Source organism: Hippoglossus stenolepis, chromosome 9, assembly GCF_022539355.2.
Source record: "Hippoglossus stenolepis isolate QCI-W04-F060 chromosome 9, HSTE1.2, whole genome shotgun sequence".
Lineage (NCBI taxonomy): Eukaryota > Metazoa > Chordata > Actinopteri > Pleuronectiformes > Pleuronectidae > Hippoglossus > Hippoglossus stenolepis.
Genome location: NC_061491.1, coordinates 23,318,014 through 23,344,525, shown reverse-complemented (window position 1 = coordinate 23,344,525; position 26,512 = coordinate 23,318,014). Strand labels below are relative to the sequence as shown.

Genomic DNA, 26,512 nt, shown 5'->3' with positions numbered 1-26,512 from the left:
TCCATAATGTATATGTGATATAATATACATTTGTGCAAAGTAGTGATGAAACGGTGAAAATAAATATTTGACGAGAAAAAGGGAAAAGGGGCTGAACAAGGTGCAGATAATAAAAACAACAAACCAACAAAATCTCTAATCATATCATTTGTTGAAGTTAAAACTCACTTTTTTGTGTATTTCATATAATCTTTCACATAACTTTCATAAGAGCTTCTCCTGTCACTACTTTGTCTTTTCCCACCAAAGTGTGCCGTGGGAGGTGGCACCATGCTGCATGAATCGATTGTAAAAGACATTTTAGACAAAGAGACTAGGGGGCGCGTATCAGGGATTAAAGAAAATCAGCCAGAAAATCAGGGCAGGGAAAATTCCAAGCAAAGCAAATTCAATTCTAAGCAAATTCCCCTCTAACTGTCACTCTTTCCCCTTTTGTTTGTGATGTTTGTTTGTTTTTTTTCAGCTTAACCTAAGCTTTCTCACACGTCTTCCCTCATCCCTCTCTCTGCAGGGTGTGGTTCCAGTCAGGCATCAACTTCCTGGCTGTGAAACCCAGCAACCTTGTCGCGTGGGAGATCAAACAGGAAATGGCACCGGGAAGCAGTTCGTTGGCGGTGATGTGTCAGAGAAAGGCCTCCTCCACAGCAGAGAGGTAGGACTGAAGCTCACATATCTACTTTCTACCTTTTTCTTTTTTTTTTCCTGCGCTCCTTCATCTTTCACACAGCAGCTAGTTATCCTATTCCTGTTGTACTGAGTATTTGTGGGCGCAGCATAAATGTCTGAAAAGGTCTTTGATTATTCGACTTCAAGAGCGTAAAACTGCTAAAGCCCCCGCGCTCGGTAATAAGAGATCCTGGCCTTTTTCACACCGACCGGTTCCAAGATGTAAAAAGCTGTCATTTCATTGAAAAATGGCTAATTATGTGATGAGATAACTGCAGCGTGACAGAATATTTAATATTTATAATCCGAGTATCGTCTGTAGTGGATTTGTAAAGATTCCTATGATTTATCGTTAATCCAGATTCAGAAACTATTGAACACTGCGGAGAGAATGGAACTGACAGTGGGATGAAGAAAAGCTCATTGTCTGGTGATTAGCTGTGGGTCTAACCTTTGAACTCAAGCCTTCATCAAAGACCCTTGAGGCGTGCGTACGTGCGTGCGTGCGTGCGTGCGTGCGTGCGTGTGCATGTGTGTGTGTGTGTGTGCGCGCGCGTGCGTGCGTGTGTGTGGATGCAGATTGATAGACTCAGAATGACATTGAGTTACGAGTGGTTATTAAATCCTCTGTACACACATGTATGTGGTACACAAACGCTCACAGGGTGGGGGTCAGGGTGGGGGTGATACCTGTTAACCTGCAGTAATTTCAAGCTCAGAATTTAACGGCTCATTCCAACAATCAATAAAACATACTGTACATTTTATTTAACCAGGGACGTGTCACTGAGTGCTGCTCTTTTTCCGTCACGCCGGCTTCACACTCATGCATTCACACCTGGAAGTTGCTCAGTACAACCAGTCTGATCTGAATACACACATTCATAGACAGTGCTGGGTGTGAAATAACAGGATTCAAGATTGAGCATGTCGGCCTCGATGTAGCCAAATATAAAATACTGTATATACTGTATATTCTGTGTGTACTATATATACTGTAAGTGTTTGTGTCAGTGTCTGACAAAGTCAACTGGAAACCGTGTGAGCCGTGAATGAATGGAAAGTGATTTGTTTCGAGGATGTATGTTGTCTCCTTTCTTTCTATGTCTCTGTTTTTATTCTTCTCTTTTCGCTTTCTCTCTCCATTCTTTCCATGTGTCTTCACTGCCAGTCTCTCCTCTCCTTCTCCTCCTCTCTCCCTTTCTCCTCTCCCTTGTTTCCTGTCTTTCTCCGCCGTCCTGATGAATGACTTCCCATCGCACAAAACTATTATTGCTGGGCCCCGGCTCAATTAGCACCACTTAGCTAGCCGTTAGCCACGTTCAGCCTTGACTGATGGACAGCAGCGGCGGCAATGAACAATCCGAATGTGCCATGGGAGGAAATAAAAGTGATGACACAACAGCTTTTGAACTTTCAAATTAGGAGCATGGGACAATTAAAAGTTTTCATGGGATGCTTTTAAAACTTTGAACCCAGGTGTGTTTTGTAGAGAGTGTCTACTGATGTGCTTTCTCACCTTGGAAAGTAGCATTTAATCACTAGTTACAAAAACACTTAGTTTATCACTTTTCTGAGCTTGTGTTTTCGGTTATGAAAAAGCTCAAAACAACACCATCCTCCGAACTCTTTAAATATCAACGATGGCTCTTACTTCAGTCCCAAACTCGCTGCTGTGGCCTGTATAGGTGGATACTTGACGGGGCTGCTGACCCGACTTATGAAGCTATGACTGAAAGACTGTTTGTGGGAAAATTTGTCCAGATTGGAGTGAAGTGGATTCCATGGACTGTATGTCCTCATTAAAATAGTTCATTTAAACCAAACTCTCAAGCTCGTGAACAAACACTTTTTACTTTTGTAAAAGTTTGGACCACGTCCCATCCACTCACATGGAGGAGGAAGGATGTATGATCTATATTTATGTATGAGATGTTTTGACATCACTCTTTGGCAGCTGTCATGTTGTTCATCTTTATATACAGTCCATGGTGATAATAGTATAGATGCTATGCTAAGATGCTAGCACAATTGAAGTCCCTCTTGAATGAAGTACTCCTGGAGTCGTACTCCAGTGATGGCTGGTGAAACACTCAAGTCTGAATGCTGCCACTGTGGCCTTGAGGCAGAGAAATACACTTCCTGGCCCGTTGTCTCTCATCAGGATGGTGTTGTTGAGTTGAATTCTTGATTCCAAACATCTGCTTCTTCTTTTTTCTCCGAGCATTGGCATGTAACCATGTGTGGTAGAGTTTTATTTTTCTCTCTCTCTCTCGTTCTTTCCTGCCCTGAAGGAAGAACTCATCAAAGTGGCATCAGTGTCAACACAGAAAGTGACGCTTCAGAAACCAGATTATGATTTTGCTCACACACACAGACATGCACAGGGAACCACAGATACCAGCACACACACTCATTCACATCCACTTACGCACATCACTCTCTTGCCATCTTCAAAGTGATACTGTAAACAAAAGAGGTGCCTCTGAGCTCAGATTATGACGTGGCCAGCATAAATATATGATGTATAACGTGCATGGACCAACATGGGCACAACACACAAACACACACACACACACACACACACACACACACACACACACACACACACACACACACACACACACACACACACACACACACACACACACACATCAAGTGGGGCCTTTTCATGCAGTAGTGCTGTTACTTCCTTAAAGGGATAGTTCACCCAAAAATGAAAATTCACTGATTATCTACTCACCACTGTGCCGGTGGAGGTCCACAAAACACTTTTGGAGTTTCAGGGGTAAACTACGACTCAAAACGGCATCTTTGACACCGTGAACATGGCTTCAGAGGAGGATAACAGACAACATTTAGGCTAAAAACATGGTGTGAATGAGGCAGTTTCGAGTCAAATTTGAATGTCGGGGCTTACAGACACTTGGATGACACCACAGGAGCAGTATGGTGGAATTTTATGTTTTTATTCTTTGTTTTTTTAATTTTGAAGAAGTGATCCCCAGTTACTTCAATTGTATTGGATTTGGCTGCAACGTTGTTTACCCCTGAATCTCGTAAAGTGTTTTGTGGACTCAAACACTTCACCCACCACCTCCATCGGCACAGTGGTGAGTACATAATGAGTGAATTTTTCTTTTGGGTGAACTATCCCTTTAATGATGCCGAGCTGTGAAGATCGGAGCTGATATTTTCTACTACAGGGACGACACTAACGCCAACACGCGTTCAGTTTATACAGCGCACAACGAGCGGCATCGCAGGCTTTTATCAGCAGTTGTGTGGGCGGAGTGGCTAATTAAAAGAGCTGATCTGCATTAATCTCTAATGAGATATTAGTGGTGGAGACATGACACAGTGAGCGGGCTGGCCTTTTTTATGAATGAGAGGGCGGGAATGATTACTATGTCTGACTAATAATCCTACGAACTGATTCCCGTTACCTATTGTGATTCTACAACATGATATGATCTGACATGGTACGGTGTATAATAGGGAACGCACTGTGACTGGCTGCAGTAATTAGAACCGGAGCGTGGGCTTTATAGGTGCTTTTAGAAGTGTGGTTGTGTAGGTACTATATGCTCATGTGTGCCTATTAGGTAGGTGTATTCATGCTGTTTTACATATACAGGGTATACATGCATGTAGGTTGGCAGTAATCTGAGACCGAAAAAGAAACCAATAGTTGATCATGATGACTGTAATTACTGCTCCACCATCACGTGTCCCAGGAGGCCTCGGCTATTTTTCCATCTAAGCAGCGCTGAATTCACACAGAGGTTTGGATCAAAGCTCTCATACAGCTCTCGTATGTGTCTTTATTGATTTTGATTATACGGTAATTATTTATATGTGTGTATTTGATATCGTTTAGCTGTAATTACAGAGCTCTGTCATACAGTTTTATTGACACTCTACTTAGCTCTGCTTCCCGGCCCTTCCGCTGTACCAGTGCTTTTAGGCATAAAAATAGAAATGTTTGAAAAAAATGAAATAAACCAAAGCACTCTTCCTATGGATTTATTTTTAAAAGCCTTTATTAGTGTGACTAATGCATGGCAGAGATAGAAAAAAACACTGACGCACATCAGGAGCGATCAACCAGCAGTGAAGAATAGACCAGACAAATTGGCCTGGGAATGATATGTCACTGCAGCTCATTATCATTGAGCCGGTGACTCAAATGAGTGGAAAATACCCACAATTAACACAATGAAAGATCCAGCAAAATGTGTCTGTACATGTCTGTGCCTCCTCTCCTTTTGGAAAACATAGAAAACGGCATTGAGACTCCCGTCTGCAAGATTTATTTCAGTTTAGTTTTCATTTCTTTAAGTTATTATTAATAATCGCCTCCCTGGTATAATCCTGCTTTGTGTGTTTTATTTGAGCTAGTTTCCTGGATTCATTCTGTCATTTTCTACTAATGTTGCATATATATATATATATATATATATACGCATTGACCTTGGTGAGTTTCCAGTGTTCTTACAGATATTGTTCGTCATTTCCGCAGCCTCACGGGAGTTTTGTCTCACTTGTAAAAAATTACTTTCTCTTGTCCTCCAGCTCCGTTTGCTGTATTTTATTACTTTGCATGTTCATTAAATTAAACCTCACAAGAAATGGAACAGGCTCAAAATGACCCCACTTCTGTGTGGTGGGTTATCTGAGGAAAATGTGCCGTGGTTTACGAGTGTGGCTGATGCAGCTCGAATGGGAGCAGCGCTCTATTTCATGATCATGATTAGATCTATAGATTAACACTGCTAATGGGCCCCGTTCAATACCAGAACTGGGGTAATGCACTATCTACACTACATACAGTGACATGCTATTTATCTGCTTGTGTGCACGTGTGTGTGTGCATGTGTGTGTGCATGTGCTCTATAGTGTTCAACTTTTTCATCATCCTGAGCCATTTGCTTGCAGAGGCAGCCGCAGGAATAAAAAATGTTCCATATAATGATTTTTCAGTATTTTCTGCAGCAGCTGAGCCGACCCTGTGTATATAGTAATATATTGCATGTACCGTAAAATTTTATTATTTAGTTCACTTCAGCAATAATGAATTATGTTGCAGATATTAGTTTTTATAATGTCCCACGCAGTTAGTTTATGAGGTCATTATGGACAGCTTTGAAAAAGTCTGTTTTCACAATGCCAGTGTTTAAAGGATGAATGACACACTCACTAGGGAGTCAACAAATTCTTCCTTAAAATAGTTTGAACTCAACAAATGTTTAAATATCAAGTGACAGTTGTTTAACACTATAAGGTTTTTAAGTCTGTTTTTTTCTGGAGTGAACATGAGAGCTAAACTTTCACCTCCTCATAGTTTATACTTAAAAAAAACAGCAAGTCATGAACAAACCAACTCAGTGTTTAGACTTCACGATATTGATTGCAAATATTTAACATATTCTGATGATGATTGAATTCATATTTTAAAATCTAAAATCAGGACAGAAAACATTTTTTCCTCTTTGGTTTACTGAGTCAATCACTTTGTCTTTTTTTACCTCTGCCAAGGAGGTTATGTTTTCACCCCAGTTCTTTGTTGGTTTCTAAGCAAGATTACACAAATACTACAGGATGGATTATGACAAAACTTGGTGGAAATGTGCCGTATGGTTCAGGGAAGAACTCATTGTGCGGATCCAGGAATTATTTTCCCCTTTCTTTAACATTGCGAGATAGGGCGTCTTTCAACGCTCAGAGAATAATTCATGAATCTTGATTTTTTTTTTATCTGCCAACATGTGGGGACTGATGTTTATGAGTGTGTGCAACTTGGTGCAGGTCCAAATAAAAGTCCAGACCTAGTGAATGTAAATGTGATTTCATAAGCAGACTGCTGTCTGCACTTCACTGAGCGCCACTCACATGTAACATATAAAGTAACCATGTATGCAAGCTCCCAGATTTGCTCGTGCTTGTGTATGATAAATAGTGTTGACACTTTTGACAGGCATGTAGTAGAGTGTGAAATCCCCAACAAGCTCACACACGCACACACAAACAGACGTATGCACAACATTTACATACATACAGGCTACATACACTTATGCAAAAACATACATACATACAACACAGAAAGTAAATAGATATTAGCATATGCATACAAACATACCGACACACATGTTGCTGCATACATCGTTGCATGTCTGAACACATAAGCTAATGCACAACATGAGTTTTTCATCAGCCTTGGTCATATGTTTCATAAAAGTTATATAAACTAGTCATAAGTTATTCAAACACAAGCAGTGGTGTGTGTGTGTGTGTGTGTGTGTGTGTGTGTGTGTGTGTGTGTGTGTGTGTGTGTGTGTGTGTGTGTGTGTGTGTGTGTGTGTGTGTGTGTGTTGATTTTGATTGAAATGAACATATGCAGACATGATTGTTCACGCAATCAAATGTGGTATGGTTTTTATTTTCACAAATGTAACTGTCATAAACGCTTGGAGCCTGTGCTCATCTGAAGGATGCTTTTACTTCTGACACTCCTTGAAAACAGGATTCCACACACACACACCAGTTGCTTTTAATGTTTGAACTGGTTTGAATCCACATTAGAAGAGGGGACGATGCAGGGGGCACAGGGTTAAGTGTTGTATGGTGTTAGTCGTTTGTAAAGACAAACTAACTGAACAGAGAGCTTTTGTTTGAGCTGGCAGTCTCCCTGGGATACACACACACACGCACACACACACACACACACACACACACACACACACACACACACACATTCATTCCCATAGAGAGCATAGACGTGAGGCCAAGATGTCTGCAGTCTCTGTTGGCACACATGGGGATTAAAAACACAGCAACAGGGAGGAAGGATGGGAAGAGAGGGGGGATCTCTGCCAGTGAGCGAGAGAGGGCATAAAGGGAGCGAGAGGAAGAGAAGGAGAGAGAGGAAGAAAGGGGGAGTGACTATGGGAGAGTTAAAGCGTTTGAGAAGGAATCGGAGAAATAAAACAGGAAAAATGAGAAATGAAATGGCCCTGAAAGCGTGACACTACTGCTGTTAGGGTTTGTCCCTGGGGAGAGGAAAATGGAGAATTCCCTTCAGACGTTTGATTCATTGCGGTGTGTGTCTGTGTGTGTGTGTGTCTGTGTGTGTGTGTGTGAAAGAAAGAGAGAGAGAAATATATTTATACATTGCATTTATGCACGTAGAATCAATTTGTGTGTGTCTGTGTGTGTGTTCTTGTATTCAACACTCGTCTGTGCCCAATCAGTGTAACCGGGGCCAAGAACTTTATCATACAGGAACACCCCCCCTGGTACTGCATAAGTAAAACACACACACACTGAATACGTCTCCTCATTAATGCCTTTTACTGACTACATTATCTGCTCATCTGCTCTGGACCTGTATTAAACTCTATCCCTGGCATCAACCACGCGTGGAGTTTTGCTCATTTAATTCATTCAGCTTTTGAGGCGACTCTCCCTGAGCTCTTCCCGTTATCCGAGTCGGGCGAAATCAATTTTTATTTACAAGCACGTATGAAGCAAATGCATCTATGAACTCCACACAAATTAATTCCAGTCGTCACCAAAACAGGAAGGAACTGGATCACACAACCACCAACGTTTTAACAGTTTACCTATGGACGGTTTATTGGGTGCGAATAAAAAACTGTAGAAATAGAAGTTTGTGATTTGACAAGAAAATCACCAAGTGTTGTAAAAACAAAACAAAAGACATTTTAAAGTTGGTGACCTCTTTGTATCTCTACAGCAGCTGCTCTAACCACAACTAAATAAGACTCAAACTTTGTCCAACCGGACCTAACCGGAGGTAAATGAGAGCACTCAATGTGGTGTGCTGACCTTTGACGTATTTCGTAACTGTAAAACAATTTCACAAACCAAAAAAAGGCTTTGAAGTCGAGCGGCTTTCATCACTTGGCAGAACCCTAGAAACACACGATTCATTTTATCAACAGCCTCGTACATTTTCACTTTGACATTCCCCCAGTTTGCTTTGTGCTTCAACTCTCTGTTTCGACACCTCAACTTCTGAATATAGATTACTCACACAGGGATGTAATGCAAAAAGCACACACAAACACACACACACACACACACGCATACACAAAGAGTGTGAGTGCTTCCTTTAACAAAGACAAAATGACATGACCGCCCTGGTGGTAATAGTCTTTCCTACCTTCCCTCCTCTTCTTCCCTTTTCACTTGATTGCACAGCACAAAATTGTGTTGCAAAGCATCGCTAAAGGTACATACACATACACTCAAACAATATGTGATTTCTATTTCTATTTTCCTCACCTCCCCATTATCCGTTGGTCCCCATCTCCTCCTAGATTGCTTACAGATCAACTCTTCTGTTTTCTATGGACACATTTTCTATTTCAATTCCACTCAAAGATGTTTGGTTTGCAGAAGGTCAACAATGGCGTACCATCATTCTGTCCGACACTGTTTCTTTTTTCAAACCAAAAAAACTGTTTGATCCCAAACAAACATTTTGTTTTCTCCTAGTGAGCGTTTTTTCTCCCTTGTAGTCGGAGCTGAGTTGGTGGGTGAGAGCTGTGCAGATCTGCTGGTTTTAAAGCCGATAAGCATCAACAGGGCTTTGACAAGAAAGGTGAAGGAAGGAGGAACTCTGAGAGGATCATGTGGGTGAGCGTGGAATGAGAGAAGACAGAGAAGGATGGGGAGGGAGGAGAAAGTATGGCAGGAGGAGGAGGAGATTAGGGAGGGACGATATAAAAGCATAGACAGACTTATAAGTTGGAGGTGGACGGCACAAAGGGCTGGAAAAAGTTGGAAGGGCAAAGTAGAGAATAAGGTTTAGTTGAGTATTTGAAACTTAATTACACGTCAACACATGTAAGTTTTCTTTGGTTCAAACCACCATGGGGGAAAACGCAGCTTTCTGGCGCCATCGTTCACACTGACACTGCAGCTGAACCAACTACCTGCAGGTGAATAAAGCTCAAAATAAACCTGTCATCCTGCAAGGTAAGACTTTGGGGAGCAGGGGGGTCATCGGTATGAATTTTATTTAAGTCCTTGTAACTTAAGCTTGGATCCATCAGCTTGTCTCCAAGCTCCGCCGTAATTTACCTCCTCTCGAGTTCCCGCCGTCGTCCAATTAAGTATGTTGACCCATGTGACAGTCAGCCTGAAACAGCATTTACGGAGTTTCGGTCTAGAAAGTGCATCGTTAAACTGACACCTCTACAAAAGGATCCTGTGATATTCCACTTCACGACACATTCTATGTATGAGGAGGAACGTCTCAGCTGTCAATTACAGGGAAAGGGACACGAAGACAGTCGGGATGAAGTGGGATTCGGCGAGATATAGGGAAGCAATTGTGTTCATTACGTGTGATGGCGAGCGCTCCTGTGCTCCACCACTCTGTCATCGCCTTGAGCGATGACCCAGGCCGGCTAATTAGGCCTCGCAAATATGGATGGGCTTTATGTGTACGGCCTCAGCTAGCATCATTCTGTCACTCACCTGAGCATACTCAATCACCAGGCCCGATATGTATACATGTATGCAAGAGTGGATGCACACAGACACACACATGCAAACACACACATGCTGAATTTATTAAATAAGCTGTGCGGGATCACAGGGTTCATCCTGAAATACACGTGCACGCTGTAGGTCCCATTTCATGCATCCACTCATACCTGAACACATAAACACTCATGCAAATACACACACTGTACTCCTCCGAATGTCTTTGTAGGCCACGCTTTAAATAACCTTCCAATCCCATTGGCTTATTCCCCTTACTCTAATACCCATTTCTTCTCTGCTCCCACTCCCGTTCCTCACCCTCCCTTCTGCCTCCCCTGTCCTTGGTCTCCACACTCTCCATCCCCCTGTTAAACCCCCTAGGGGCCCTGCGTAGCAGGATGTGTGGCTAATTAAGGCGACCTACGTAGACCCCGTGCGTTCGAATCCCTCTCCTTGGAGATGTACAGTGTCATAGAGCGAGCGGCGGTGCCGATGCTAACACTAACTCGCCGTCCCTGGTGTGGTTGAGTGTGTGTACGTGTTTATGTGTATTGGCGATGAGGTGTCAAACGTTGGACATATCCAAGTCCCTTTTCGCTCTTTTTTTCCCCTCCTTCTCTCTCTGTTCACTCCCTTATTCCCATTCCCTCCCTCCCAGTGTCCCGCATGTCCGCCCTCCCTCTTTCAAGCCATACAACTTATCCTCCTTTCCTGTTTGTTCTCACCCAGCCCTCCTCTTTTTCCTCTTGTCCTTCCTGTCCCTCCGTTTTCCAGTCAGCACCATTCTTTCATTCTGCCCTCCTGCTTTCACCTCCCTCCCCTCCCTCGATGGCGAGCACCCCAGGGTCCCATTGCTACTTTTTAATTAATTCTTTTGATCGTGTAAATCAAAAACCAAGCTTGTGTCCTTGACTTGAGCGCTCTAAAGCACGCTCGAGCAAACGAACGACACAAACAAACTGAGGGGACTGGGCGCCTCTGTCTCCCAGGAGGAGACTAAAAGAATCTACTGAAAGACAAAAATGAAAGGAGAAAACTTTAAGAAAAACTACTTTGTTAGAATATGGGACAGAGGATTGTCTTTTAACGAGCAGGGAGGGGTTAGTGGAGATTGGGAAAGGATGTTTGGAGAACTGTATTCTTGGCTTGTGGCAAGCTGGTGAATCCTGGTGTTCTGAGAAAGGGACTAAAGGCACCGACAGAGAAGAAATCAATATCAGTGGTCTCAGCGAATTCTTAAAAACTGTTTATGGGAAAGTGGCCAAAATTGTAGAGGCCATAGAAATGTAGACACTTGTCTGTGAACAGCGAAGGAGTAAATAGAATGACATTGTTACAGAGCTTCAAAGAGGATTGGAACAGTTGGATCGGGGGTCTCACCACAAGAGGAAATGGAAGTCGCTGATTGTTCACTGACAGTACTCAATGGTTTCTTTTAAACATGATCACAATCAATTTCTAACCTTAGCCACTAAACCTTTATCAAACCACGACTGTGTCAGATCACAACAACTTTAGAAGTGCTGGAAATTGGCAAACTCGCTGCTTTTAACTCCGCCATTGAGTCCAAAGAAGAACACATCGAATCATGGAGCAGATCTGGACAATCAAGGGGGATTCTGGGATTTTAAACATTCTTTAACATGGTGAGATTTGCACTCTGTGAGTCTTCTAGTTGCCTCGAAAGAGAAATAAAACTGAAGATGAAACTCAGCGCTGGACTATTTGCTATTGCAATTACAAAATATTGAAAATCCCTTTAAACTGAGGATATAGAGACGACATAAGGGAGGCAGAGAAAAAATATCTTTAAAGAAGGAAGGGGGATGTTGAAAACTGAGATGTGTGCAGACAGAGCAAGGAGGGGAGGATCGACATCTTTGCTTTGACTGAGTGTTTTTTTTTTTACTTTAACAGCCGGCTTATATAGCAGAGGAGAGGAGTGGGAAGGAGAGGGAGGGAGAGACCGAATGTGAAGACAGCAATTTTGACATCCTTTTTCTTCATGGGTCTGGTGAATGCTCGTATTTTTAGCAATGGGAAGGAGGAGGGGCGAGTGAAGCTGAATCCTTTGCCTGGTCATCTTTTTTCAATGCTTAGACACCGAGGTAAGAGAAGGATGGTGGAGGACGGGACAATGTTTTTCTCTTTGAGGCTCCTGTTAACACGTGTCCTTTTAACATCCAGCCAACAGTGGTAGAATGATGCAAAGAGAAAAGTGGACAGGACGGAGGGAATGACAAAGGTTAAGAGTCAATGTATTGTGGTTTGCTCTAAGGTTGGTAGATTCCTAAAGGGACTGGGAAGGGACTGAGATAGGATCAGCTTCAAGGTTGTATCTTAAAATCCATTTATTTAATGCTCCCAGGAGAAGGCTTGCCAATCAAATGTCCTCACAGCATCATGTCTCCTGGGCTTTGTTTTTGATAAGATTACGTTTCTCGTTTTTCATCCATAGAGATACTGACCCACTTTTTCTTTTCATTTATTTCAAACACTTTTCTTGCTACGGCCCCAAAAACACATCACTTACTGTTTTTTTCTCCGTTCTTTTTTGTTTTTCGCAAAAAAAGTTAGCAAGAAGCAATTCACACCTTGGTTTGTTACTTAATGCAAATTTACACCCAGTGCACCAGCTATAAAACTGAGTCCAGTCTTGGCATCGCACCATCATTCGGTTTTATTCTGGAAATTGCAAACAGCTCGGCAGCTAACTTCAACTGACTTCAACAAAGTTTCAATTTTAGCAAGTACAGGTGTCAAAGGACGTTCACGGCCTCTCACTGAATGTCAACTGATTGGCTCCAGCCCCCCCCCACCATCAGTGGAAAAAGCAGTGTAGCTGATGGATGAAATAAACATGTTAGAAGTTTAGAGGGAATAATCCATGTTTTTTAAAAATTCAACAATAGTAAGAAGATAAATGAGGAAATTATAAATGATTAAAATGAAATAAAAAATTAAATAACAATAGATAAATAAAATCAATACAAAAAAAATCAAGTGAAGGCTAAAAAGAAAGCTCAAAAGGTTTGTTCTGTAACTCCCTCAGCTCCTGGAGCTGTTTCCGAGGACAGGACCATAGACATGAAAAGCTTCTCTCTAATTCATTGTCTTCACCCTGGGAACAAGGAACAGGCCGGTGTCAGAGCACCTGAGTGATCTAGAGAGAGAAAACCTTAAGAGCGTTTCTGATAAGTATTCAGGTGCTACTCCACTGTGTGATTTGAACACCAATAAAAGGATCAATTCTAAAAGTGACAGGCAACCAATGAAGGGACTTTAGGACAAGAGAGATGTGCGCTCTCCTCCGGGTCCTGGCTGGTGCACAAGCTGCTGCATTCTGAGTGATCTGGGGCTTATTTATAGCTTTCTTAGGTAGAACAGAGGAGACAACTCGTTTGTAAAAGCAGAGAAATAGTTACACTTTGGTAAAACCAGTCCTAGATGAACATTACACAGCATAACTAGTACTTGAGTAATTGTACTAAGTTACTTTTCCACCCTTTCCTTCATCTAGAAAGATTACTTTCTACCCAGCACTCCATCTTGAAGAGTAGTTTAACATTATTTAACATTTATATTTCTCGAAGTTTATCTATTTTTGTTCACATCTCCTCATGTTAAAAAGAAAATGACTCATCATTTGTTCATTGTTGGTGATCGGAAAGTTTTCTTTGATTAGTAGAAGGTCCTTACCCATAATTTACTAATTGAATTGTCTAGACACAGTCCAAGTTGCTCCATTTGTCCCTGCTTTGTTTTCCTCAGTCGATCAGACACGGTACCAAACATCTCAAGCCAAGCTTTATTGTCAATTCTGTCATTTGTACAGAACTGGATTGAATTGCAGTTTCTCTCTAATCCCCGATGTAAACATTTACATATAGTGAACAGTCAAAAGACGCAGGGTAGATGTGAGAAGTGCAAAATACTTCATAGAAAATAATATATATCCACAGCACGAGTAAAACATCAGTTGTATCCTGAGGGTATGATATATGTACTATATTCTAAACTGGTCTTCATCAAAGACTTGATATGTAATTAACACTATTCCATGAATTTGTCACTTAACTGTGTTTTTGAACATAAAGTTTTGGGCAAACTTCCTGCCATGTCTTCTTTTTATATCCTCCATCAACCCTGGCAGGTAATCAAGGACGACTTGGTGTATTTTTGGTAATACTGAGATAAAAACCTATTTCTCCCTAAAGAAATACATTGTTGGGATTCAGCCCTGTGCTCTCTGGGGCCTCCGCTCTCACTCACACTAGTTGGCTCCCCATCACATCCTCTGAGGGGAATATCAGGTGTTTGAAAATAAAATAAAAAACAACAGTGTTTTTACCATATGTTTGTTTGTGCTTCCTGGTGTGACAGTGGAAAACTTCCCTCCCTTCAAGCTGTCAGTAATTGGTTCCTCCTGCTAATAAAAAGGTTTACATGTTTTTCAAAGCACATGACAACAGCACCTGTTCTCACATCTGATGCCTCCCCTTCTCTCTTTTCTTTCTCACCCACCCCCCATCCTTCCGTCATTCTCAAGCTTTCTCTTATTCTGAAACATTGGTGCCATTTTTTTCTCCCCATTATTTATTTCAGTTTATTTGTGGCTCTTTCTACTTGTCCTGTCTCCATCTCCATTCCAGTTTCTTAACAAGCAGCTTCCTGTCTGCCACAGCTGCTGATTACCTAATTACCTTGCCTCACACACACACACACACAAACACATACATGCACGTGCACATGCACAAACACACATACACACACAGATGAATACACAAACAGAGGAAGATTTTGCTGGGGCTAAATCTTTTGTTTGCAATCAATCATAAAGGCTTTTAACTGTGTGTGTATTATAAGACGGGATCTTGAAAGCCAGGATAAAGTATACAGGGTAAAATTCTATACAGTAAAATATATATATACTTTTGTCAGCAATAACAAACTTCTGTTTTCATTATTAAATCCCACAGTGGCCTCTGGGTCCACCTCTTTCGTTTGCTTTGCTCAGAGATTATGTTTTATGGTTTATTTAATTTGCATGAACAAATGGCAAAAACCCTGGAAAAAAACTGTGGATTTACAATATGTGCAGGTGAGACATAAAAACCCCAACTGGTGTTGCAAAAAATAACTCACCCCGAGAAGAAAAATAAAAAAGAGCACGCACATAAAATTAAACGAAACACAGCAGAGAAATTACAAACAACAGACTCCATAAATAGTCTGTGGGGACAATTAAATAACGTCGCCCCGAGGCAGAGAGTGATAATGTTTTAATGACAGAAAGTATGTGAAGGAAAAAAGAGGTAATATTTTCCGGATCTGTGATTGTGTGCTCGTTTGTGTGCTTTTATTATACGTCAGAAACCTGTCTCAGATACTGTGGAATCAAACTGGCATATTTGCCCATGTTTACAGATATTGGTTTAGAATGCAACAATAGATAATACTTATGAGAATTGTTTTTCACATCGGATATTCCCTTAAGGATTTAACTTGAGCCTGGTGGTGACGCCACCAGTCACAACAAATAAAATCCGTTTCCATCCCTCTGTCTCTTCTCCTCTTCCTCCATGTAATTAAAGTCAACGGCGTCTGGTCTTTTCTCTCTCGTTTTGGCGTGAGATGGGGGGGGTGCACACATGTGCTCATCACCGAAGAAAATACAACAAATACCGTTTGAAATAGGTCACCTATTAAATGCAATGTCGGCTCTGTCCCATTTCACCCTCTCACACCCTCCCTTTCAACAACTATTGACTTCTCAAGCTCTCTCTCTCTCTCTCTCTCACTCTCTCGCTCTCTCGCTCTCGCTCCTCGCCGCCTCACTTCAGCATCAGTGGAAACCTCTTTTTTCCTCTTTTCCTCTTTTCCTCAGTCCATCTCTTTCTCTGTGATTAACGGCTCTGATTATGTGTGCCAGGATACCCATTAGCTTGGACACATGCAAAGGCCTCTGCCCTCTTTTCCATTACACACACACACACACACACACACACACACACACACACACACACACACACAGTTAGAGCTATGTTTTCACAATAACCTACAAACATACTCGCAGACCCACATTCACACGTGCTTACACGCATGTGTAGTCTTTAACATAGAGGCACTGATGCTCCTGAGACTAATTATCAGTCAGGTGCATCATCTTATATTTATTTGGGCCAGTGAGGTGATAACAAGCGTTTCTCTTTCCTCTCTTCACTATTTTGTCTCTTTTGCCATCTGTCTGCCTCTTTCATTCTCCTCTATCTTCTCCCTCGTTATTTCCCTCTCTCTCTCTCTCTCTCTCTCTCTCTCTCTCTCTCTCTCTCTCACAGTTTTGCTGCCTCCCACCCGACATTGCTGAGGCAAGGTTTTTACAGGTTGTGTTCGGTGTCAGATCCAGTGAAGAACTGCCAGAGACAGGGAGGTGAAAAGGAAGCGCTATGCTGCATTAAAAAACTAGACAGAAACAAAGGTGTGGGGGTGTCGGGCAATTACTGCAAGTTTGACTCATAGAGAATGCACTGTGCAGTCTAGCTGTAGTGTCTGTGATGAAGTGGAACACAGAAACATGTGGGAACTATGACCTCCAGCTTGTGGCGCTCACTAGACAAATAACCACCTGAAGTCCAATATAAACAAAACCTTAAGTGTATTCCTTGAATGCGAGGCCACACCTCAAGGCTTTGTGACATGAAGCTCTGATCTTTATTCCACTGACCCTCATTCACACCTGGTGTTAAAGGGATAGTTCACCTAAAAACGATAATTCCCTCATTATCTACTCATCACTATGCCGATGAGGTGGTGGGTGAAGTGTTAGAGTCCTCAAAACGCTTTTGGGGAGTTTGAGGGGTAAACAGCGTTGCAGACAAAGTGACCCCTTCTTCAGACGTAATAAAACAGGAAGAAACACAACATGCCTCCATACTGCTCGTGTTATTTTATGTTTGATTAAGTGGTCACCATTTACTTCAATTTTATTGGATTCCGCTGCAACAGAAATTACGTTTTTTGCAGATAGAGGTGTGATCGGTGCCGCTGATGGGGCAAGGTTTTACAGGAAGGGGTTTAATGTCGCTGCTAGGCAACCACTTAATCATCTGTTGGTCTCTCGTGTGCCGGCGTTAGTGTCACCGACATCGATCAACCGCAGCTACTTACTTATCTTAACAGAGTTTAATCTCAGAAGGATCTTTCTGGGCATCACACCGACGGCTGTAAAGTCTGGCTCAACATTTGGAGCTGTCATTTAAAGCAAAGTGGACGGACTATCATGGGAACCAGGAGAAACCCATCAGGATGATGCTGATATGATTGCAAGCATGATATGACTGTTGGCTCTGTGGTGTTGTAGTTGCCCAGAGGAAGGAGGTTTCCTTAGGTTCTTTAAAATGTGTTGGCACAATTAAGGTCAGTGAGGATTTTTCTGTAATTAAAATCATAACTGCGACCACCATAACTTATATAGGTTGGTGCCTAATTTCATCTTTGAAAGTAGCACCTTACACACTCTGAATGGTTTGAGGTGAATCATCTAAGTTTTCCTAAAATTGAATTTCCTGACAAAGAACAATATATTTTAATCAACTTGATTTCCTAATCAAATATAGAAACAAAGTCATGATCATCATTGTTTTTACCTGTTATTTCTTTTATTACAATTTCCAGTTGCAGAGGCCTGTTTATCACGCACATTTAACAATATAATCATATGTTAAAAACCAAAATGTCTCTCAACCACCTGGTGAGAAGGCGTCATTTCTGCTCGATTGAGCTTCACGAGGAATTGTGCATTTCCATTCCCCCGTTTTCCTCCAAATGTAGTAGCTTTGCCTGCATGTTAATAAATTGCACATTTGTTTATGTGATTACCATCTTAACAGACTCGTTTATATAGAGGCCCATCATTCTCCGAGTCGTAAGAGTAGCTGCTCTTTCTGGGGTTCTGTTATACCTCAATAACAGCGTATACGATAAAACACGTCCATAACTCACAATACATAGCACAAGCAGTACGACGACAAACAACACTAAACCTCTCAATTTCATTTCATCTCTTAGTTAACAAATAAAAGAGGGATGGACGGCTCCCTACATCTATGTCACAGCTTCAGGAAAATAAATCATGTTTTACTTTATGATGTCAGGAGACTTAGGTGGTGAATTCCATGTTTTCATTGCTCAGTAATGATCTAGTTCTACATGGAGGCAACAGAAAGTGACCCTCTGATGTCTGTCATGATGAATAACATCCGTCTGAAAGAAATGATCGCTTACCATAAAGTATTTGGGGGTTTAAATCATGATATTTCTAATAAAGCACAGTAGAGAATGAAGCAGAATGATTATTGATTGTACTTAGTCTTGATCAATTTGAGAAGTGAGGAGCGATACTTTCTACTTTATTCAGAGCGAACTGTTCAGATCTCCGTCTTTTGGGTTAATAATCTAACAGGGATAACACTAATACTGGTTAAATAGCTAGGAGTGAATCTTCCATAATATTTAATAGCCGCCATTCTCTGCTCAGTTTTTATACTGTCTGATAAATTTGACTGTTCCAAGTCATGTTACTACTAACTGCTCTATCTCCTATAGAGTATTTTAATGAATATTTTGACCCAAATATAATGGTGTTCTTTGTTTAATTAAGAACCAATTTCATTAACTAGTCCCCATCATTTAATTTACTGAATTTAAAACCACACTAAGTTCTCCAGGTGTGTGTGTGCTGATGCAGATATTGTGAAATATGTCAAACCGCACCCCGGAGCCATCTTTGTGGTTGACCTCTCTTGAATTGTAGCACACGTGGATCCATGTTCTACCCACATGCATTGAGACTTCAGTACATGCATGTAGGGACTAAACAGATGTGTAGGCAGGCATCATAATGTGCCCTCACATGCATGCATGATGGATAAGCATGTTTCATAAGCAGACGTAAACCTGCAGCAGAGGGAGCGAGCTGCCACTGTTCACCTCTTTTCTTCTACTACAATACAGTATTCTGTACATCACGACTTTTGTACGTAACATTTGCACATTGTGTATTTTACTGTACAACGTCTGTAAATGTGCCTGTAACAGCTGGAAACCCCCATTGTATTGACACAATGTAGTAGGTAATTTAATTAGATGCATTGTGTTCAAACCTCAAACTGTGAAACTTGATTATTTAAAAGGGTTGACAGTTAAGTGCTAAGATATTCGGTCTAGGTCATAAAAGCGCTGTGATTTGGTGACCGACAGTGAAATTGGCTTCATTCTCTGTAAAAGATTGGTCGACCTTGTGCTTTCTGCCTTTTACTTCTGTGTTAGAAACGCAAAAAGTGATTGATTAAAAAAAGTGTAACTTCCATAGGCTTTTAAAAATTCAGTCTTAAATGATACGCCGGTGATGTCCTTCAAATAGAGTCTCTTGAATTCGTCAAACAGAAGAACACTTGAAAGCACCTTGACTTCGATCTCTGGCTGCACCGCTCTGCACCACCTGAACTACCTAATGGTTTGTGTGAAGCTGATGTTAATCTGCATCTATAGATTTCTTGCAAAACACATAGAATATGAAAGTCAAGGTACCGTCCCCTTAAGTGACCTGTGTTTCTGTGTGTGCGTGTGCATGTGTGTGTGTTGGGTGGCAGGTCCTGAGCCAAAACTTAACCCCCCCTAAGGCTAAACATTTCTTCCGCTCTAATTAGCAGATTAGCATGTCCCTCCAATTGGCCAGGGACATTAGCATGGAATGCTAACCTAAAAAAGGGTATCGACCCGGATGTTTTATGCCGGTTCATTGTTAATCGATGCTATGCTAAATCGAGGTAAGTGGCTAATAATGTGCTTTTAGTGAGAGTGGGCCGGGAGGGAGGAAGTGAAAATGAAACAGGGCTTCTATTAGAATCTGACTTCGGGGGTTGTCCGAAGAGGGGAGGGAGGTCAACATGAACATGAAAGTTTCCTTTCTATGTTTATTGTTTAATACAACTTTAACACACACTCATTAATAATGGATGTGCTTTGATTCTAATCTGCTAATTTGCTGCCGCCTTTTTATGTCTTTGCCATTAACAAGGATAAAGTTTTGCTCCTTGGAGTTTTTTGAGATGGAAAAAAAAAAAACTTGTACAAGACTAGAGAGCGAGGAGAGAAAGAAACAATGGCGTCTCTGCTCTTTTAATGCCGACACAGTTTAAGGTTTTTGTGATGAAAAGGGGATTTAGGTTGATGCTTTTAATCCGTCATGCCAATGTGTTGGGTTGCTATGCCCTCGAGCAAGGCATATGCCTGGGATTAATCACATGGGATCCTCACAGACAGCCACTGACTCGCTCGCTCTCTCGCTTTCCTCTCATGCATACTCTGTGTGTGTGTGTGTGTGTGTGTGTGTGTGTGTGACATGTGCACATACTCACACACACACACACACACAGTCAGACTTATGCACAAGCACGCACTTGTTCCACCTTTGTACTTAAAGGTTCATGGAAGATTTATCCTCCAACCCACACACACACACACACACTTATTCAACCTTTAAAATCTGTACTTATAAGTTCATGGCAGATTCATTTCCCTATTTTTTTTCTGTCACACACACCAGGGCTTCCTTTTAACTTCCTCTGTCGCCCCTTTTATGCCGCTTAACAAAAACCTACACACATAGATAATTATATGTACATCCAGTGAGTGTTAGCACAATAATTCACAGATACTTAGATAGGGCAAATAATATATATATATATATGTTACAAGTCTTCCAAGTTGGATTCATCAATACGTCAATGCTTGATGTAAATTTACTCTTTTCAGGCTGATGAACACGACCTTAATAAAAAGGTGCACAGTGACATTCGATTCACTGTTTTTCAGTTTTTAACACCTCTAAAATCGCCACTTAACACCTCAATCTTTTCAAATTATGCATGTATAAAAATTCACTTGTATTAAAAAGTGCATGTATAAAAATGTCATATGAGAGTGAAAAGAAGAAATTCAAAACAGCTGTGAAGTGTAACGGAAACATAGAGAATAGTAAAGGCCGCATTAAGGTAATTGCTAAAAAAAACCAAAAACATTTCTCTAAAGCAAAGCTGTCAATAAATAATATCAGATATAAAGATACTGAGATGTTTCTGTGACTTCAGTAGAAGTTACTCTTTCATTGCACCAGAGGATAAACCTCAGGATGGCAGCGAGGGGGCTGAGCGATGTTAGTGGACTGTACTTATATCACACTTTTACAGTCTTATCACTCAAAGTGCTTTACACCAGGAGGAAAACCCAGCGCCTCTCTACACAGCACTTTTTCTATCACCCACCAACACTGTTGGCACAGCAAGGGGCAATTTGGGGATCAGTGCCTTGCCCAAGGACACTCTAGACTGCAGCCGGGGGCAGACAGGGGTCGACTCTATGGGTAGTGGACGACCCGCCCATAGGCTCCTGTGACAAAATATCTAAAAAGAACAAAACTAACTTTCTTATTAAATTGTCCATCCACATCAAGGATGATAGGGGAAGAGAATATACACTTTGCTTTAACTTAAATTAGATTTAAAAAAATATATAGGAAAGTATTATCTATACTGCTTATCCTTATAGGGAGACGGAGCTGGACCCAATCCAAGTTTATATAAATACATTTATATTGAATTTAAATAGATATTTGTTTGTGAAATCAATTTCAGTTCATTGTTCTAATATATGAACCAAACAGGAAATTCTGGGAGGACATTGGTGAACATCACAAATTCTCTTCAGTTGCCCACACGTGCCTCTTAGGAATTAAACTGTTTTGTGTTAGATACATTAGTAGCGATCAACGCTGCACTGGAGAGAGCTGAGAGGGTTTTTAAAGAAAGTTATAGCTCTGCTGATTCCTCCTGAAGAAATGAAGGTAAAGTTCTCAAACAGGTTCCTGAGTCTCTGGAAAGGTTCCCTCAGTGGAAATCAGCGATCCCACACAAACAGTGGAAGGATGGATACACACATAGAGATACACACTGTATGATGTAGGTACATCTGCTATGAATTACAGCGGACGTGTATATGACACCTTTTCCTATTCAGTCTCTAACTCTGAGCCTCGATCTGTGTCTCTCTCTCTCGACATCTTTTATTGTCACTGCCTCTCTCTCTTTCTCTCCCTCTCTCACTACAACCAAGTCCCTTCTCTTCTTGGCTCTCTCTCATCTATCTCTCCCTCTCTCTCTCTCTCTCTCTCTCTCTCTCTCTCTCTCTCTCTCTATCACACACACACAGATTTGCAAAGAGCTCTCTGTTCCTTCTCCTAATTTTCTCTTCTTCCCTCGTGCTCCCTCCGCCCCCGCACTCCGCTCTCCTCACTCTCCCTTCTCTCTCGCTGTCTTCCTGCCTGCCCTCGTTTTTCATCAGTAACTAATAGCGCTGGACTCACCACTTAGGCTCAGCAAAGGTGTGTGTGTGTGTGTTCGTTTGTGTTTGCATTTCATATTTGTGCTTCAAAATTATTTTTTTCTCCCCTAAAAAACAAATGTTGTCTTTTTGGATGCTAAGCTTCAGACGAGTCAGTCATACCACACATACATTTTGTCTTTCTTGACATGGAACTTGCTTCTTCAGCACAGGCTGGACGCTACAGTGACTCTGCAGCTAACTGTTTAGAGTGGTAACTTCCGTAGAAGAAATGAACTGCTTCTTTTTCATTTATGTTTCAATGCTAGATTTATACGTTGATATATACAGCACATACTAAACAAATCACACTGCTGGACCAATGGGCTGATTGGGAACCAAAACAGACCCAATCAATACAGTGTGCAGAGACCTTACACCTGGTACTTCTAGGTTGTTTTGCCCCAATCCTGGAGCAACAAAGACTTTCAGGACACATACAATTTAGAAACTCATTATGGAGCCAGGTACCTGTGTCATCCAGTTGGTACGAGGGGCGTGTTAATGGGGAGAATGGTGAATATACCACAAATTATGAAAGATTCAAAATAAAAGACTTTTCCTGCTGCTGCTGCTTTTCACTCCTGCTAATTCTGCAGAGGAAGTCAATTTATAGTAAATTTACAGCTTCCAACATGCGCTTTTCTGTTCACTGTGTGTGTGTGTCTGTGTCTGTCTGTGTGTGTGTGTGTGTGTGTGTGTGTGTGTGTGCGGCATTGATCTAAAGAAGCAGCTCCTATAAATTCAATCAGTCCTATCCATTCTCCAGCTGTTGACTTTTAGCTGCCCGGCTCCCACCTTGAGAAGCTCAGCTACTTTTATGGAGATCGGCCGTTCATTCTCCTCCCTCTCTCTCTCTCTCTCTTTCTCTCTCTCTTTCCCTCTGTATTCCTTCTTTCTCTCCTTTGCTCTTGCACATTGACTTTTCATTCTCTGCCTGCCTCTGTGTGTCTCTGACTTTTTGAGTTTGTATCTGTCGGAGGGCTCCGTTAATGGAGCACACCACCATGTGGTAGCTCACAATTCCAAATCATCAGCTTTATGTGTCTCCTTTTTAAAAACTCCATGACGAAGCTTCGAAAAGTGACTTGTGTTGTGTGTGTGTGTACAAAACAAAGGCATTTGTATTAATAGTTAATGAGGGATTAAACAAAAACTGCCAGATGGCTAATAGAGTGTACTGGAAGGCACCGGTGCCATTAAAACACTTGAATAAGGCCTAAGAGTACATCAGTGGACATAGTCATATGGTCAATGCACTGAATCGTAAGTGCACCGAGGTTCAGCCTCTAACTTAATGCTGCGTGATGCACGTGCAACACACACACTCATGCACAGACACACACAATGCATGCACTATTTTAAATTCGCAGACGGAGTTTGGATCAATACGATTGTATACTTCTGTGAAAGATTGGTGTCTCCCCTCTGTCTCCTTTCTTCTCTCCATCCCCCCCACACATACACACACACACACATGCATGGACACGCACGCACACACACTTTCCTCAATGTGATAAGGAAACGCCTCACTGCTTTCTCCCTCTTTCCTCCGCAACCACAATAACAACATTCAATCACTGTCTGCGTCTCTGCCGCTCTCCCTCTCTCCTGCTCCTTTCTTCATCTTTTCTCACCTTCTCATTTATTCCCCTCATCACCCACTACCTTCATTGTTCCCCCCCCCCTCCTCTCTCTATCATCAATGCTCCTGCAAAGTCCCGTTGCCCTGCTCTGATCTGCTCCACTTAGCTTTTGATGTATGTTGAAACATTCCATCAGTATTTCACTGTTTGTAGTCATGTTGTAGATTTTCACACGCAGGGATATTATTAGTTTGTAATATTTTATAGTATTTTCATTAAAATAATTTGTGTGTGTAGAGGGGTGTTAATTGAGGAACTGAGCGTTAAGACAGAGAAATCAATACCATATGAAAATATTACCACTTCCAGGCACCAGAACTTTACATCCAGCTCTGTTTCTGGGTCAAGTACACGCTGGTGTGGATGTAAGTTTTTGTAAGTTTGACTGATTTATGAGTTGTTGGGGTATTTTGAGAAGTTCATCAGTAGGCATCTACTTGCCTGAGTTTAACCTTTCAAGCATTATCCAGGGAAGCCTGGGCACACACACACCACACACACACACACACACACACACACACACACACACACACACACACTCCTCTGAACAACAGCCTGCATAATATTTACACACTTAGACGGACACACACACGTGAGCTGCTTCATAACAGCAACTGTTCAGCATCGAGTCCTGAGGCAGTTTGGGTTCATGTGAGCATCTCTGTGGAAGAGGTGAGAGAACAATTAGTGTCGTTATGTACGATGTGTCATCCCACAGATTATATTCACAAATTATGTCGTTAACTAGTTCAGGAGATAAATAATAAGGGATTCTACACAACACATGACATTTATTTTAACTAATCTGACCATACGCATGTTATTAGAATGACAGCACGTACCTCTGCCCAATAGTCCACTGAAATTCAATCAAGCCAAATTTCACAAGCAGAGATATTAGTCCTCTGAACACCTGATGTTTTTATGCCTCTGTGCTGGAAACAGTCAGTGGCCAGCGTTGGGTTTTCAGGTTGTCCTGTCGTTCGTTCCTGTTTTTGTGAACAAAATATCTCATGAACATCTTGATTTCATACAAACATTCATTTGGATTCAAGGATTGAACTGATTCGATTTTGGTGGTCGACGGTTAAGGTTACTGTGACTTCCTAAAACACAGTTTTTGATTTGTGAATGCAATATCTCAGAGACACCTTGAGGGAATCTTTTCAAATTTGGTACAAATGTTCACTCAAAGATAATCTGACTAGATTTCTGTGGTCGAAGGTTAAGTTCAGGGAGAGTTTACTAGCTTGTGAATGTGACATATGAGGAACACTCATTGGCATTTTAATTATATCGGATACAAATGTTCCCTTGGGATTTGAGGTCAAAGGTCAAGGTCAATGTGACCTTACAAAACCCTTTTTTGCCTCTTGAACACATTATCTTAAGAACAACTCAAAAGAATCCTTCTAAATTGGGCAGAAATATTCACTTGGACTCATGTGTGAACTGATCAGAATTTGGTGGTCAAAGGTAAAAGGTCAAACAAGTTGTTTGCTTCCATACTAATCAAGTATCTATTTCAAGTCCTCCTTTAGGGAATTTCTTTCAAATTTGACCAGTTGTCACATGGACTCAAATATCCACTGATCAGATTATTACAGTCAAAGTTCATGGACGTGTGAGAAATTGTATGTTGTGTTTACCTTTTGCCTGCCAACATTGTGTTTGACTGTATCTTTGAAAACCAAACGCAGTACTACGCTGTAGTTGAAAAAAAAAATATTTCCCTGAAAGTGTTTTTTTTTTTTTGCCGCTTTCGGGCTTTTCAGTATCTAGAAAAACAAGTACGATCCCCGCAGAAACAAGTGAGCGCTGCGTCTCCCTTGTGGCAGACATGACGGCAATATTTAATTTTCGCTATCTGAAGACTTGAGGATGAATGTGTCGAAGTCGTGAATGTTTGGGGGCCGAGGGACGCACAGAGGGAGAAGATGATCTGGCTGTTTGTGTTTGAATTCAATGTGGGTCAGTGGAAGCATTGAAGAGTTTTGGTATTCACAGCTGCTTTTTCCTCCCATCGGTTATATGTGTCTGACTTACTCTTCTACTGTGAGACGTCTCATCCAGGAATATCAAGTCTGAACACCCCCGCCCCGCCCCGCCACTGTCTCCTTTATCTCTGTCTCTCACTGTCTCCTCCATAAAGTGACCTGCCTGCCCGCCGCTCTAATCGACAGTAAGTGTTCTAATGCCAGAGGTGTCAACACACACAAAGTGTCCCAGCATTTACTTGGCAATTG

General features: G+C 41.5%; 1 protein-coding gene across 1 annotated transcript in view; it reads left to right on the top strand.

Annotated features, from left to right (window-relative positions):
- Window positions 1-26,512, top strand: part of si:dkey-215k6.1 (transmembrane protein 132C) — a 217,551-nt gene that overhangs the window by 113,225 nt on the left and 77,814 nt on the right. The window contains exon 4 of the mRNA XM_047341077.1: window positions 512-652. Within this exon, the coding sequence (XP_047197033.1) occupies window positions 512-652 (141 nt within the window). The remainder of the gene's footprint in view (window positions 1-511; window positions 653-26,512) is intronic.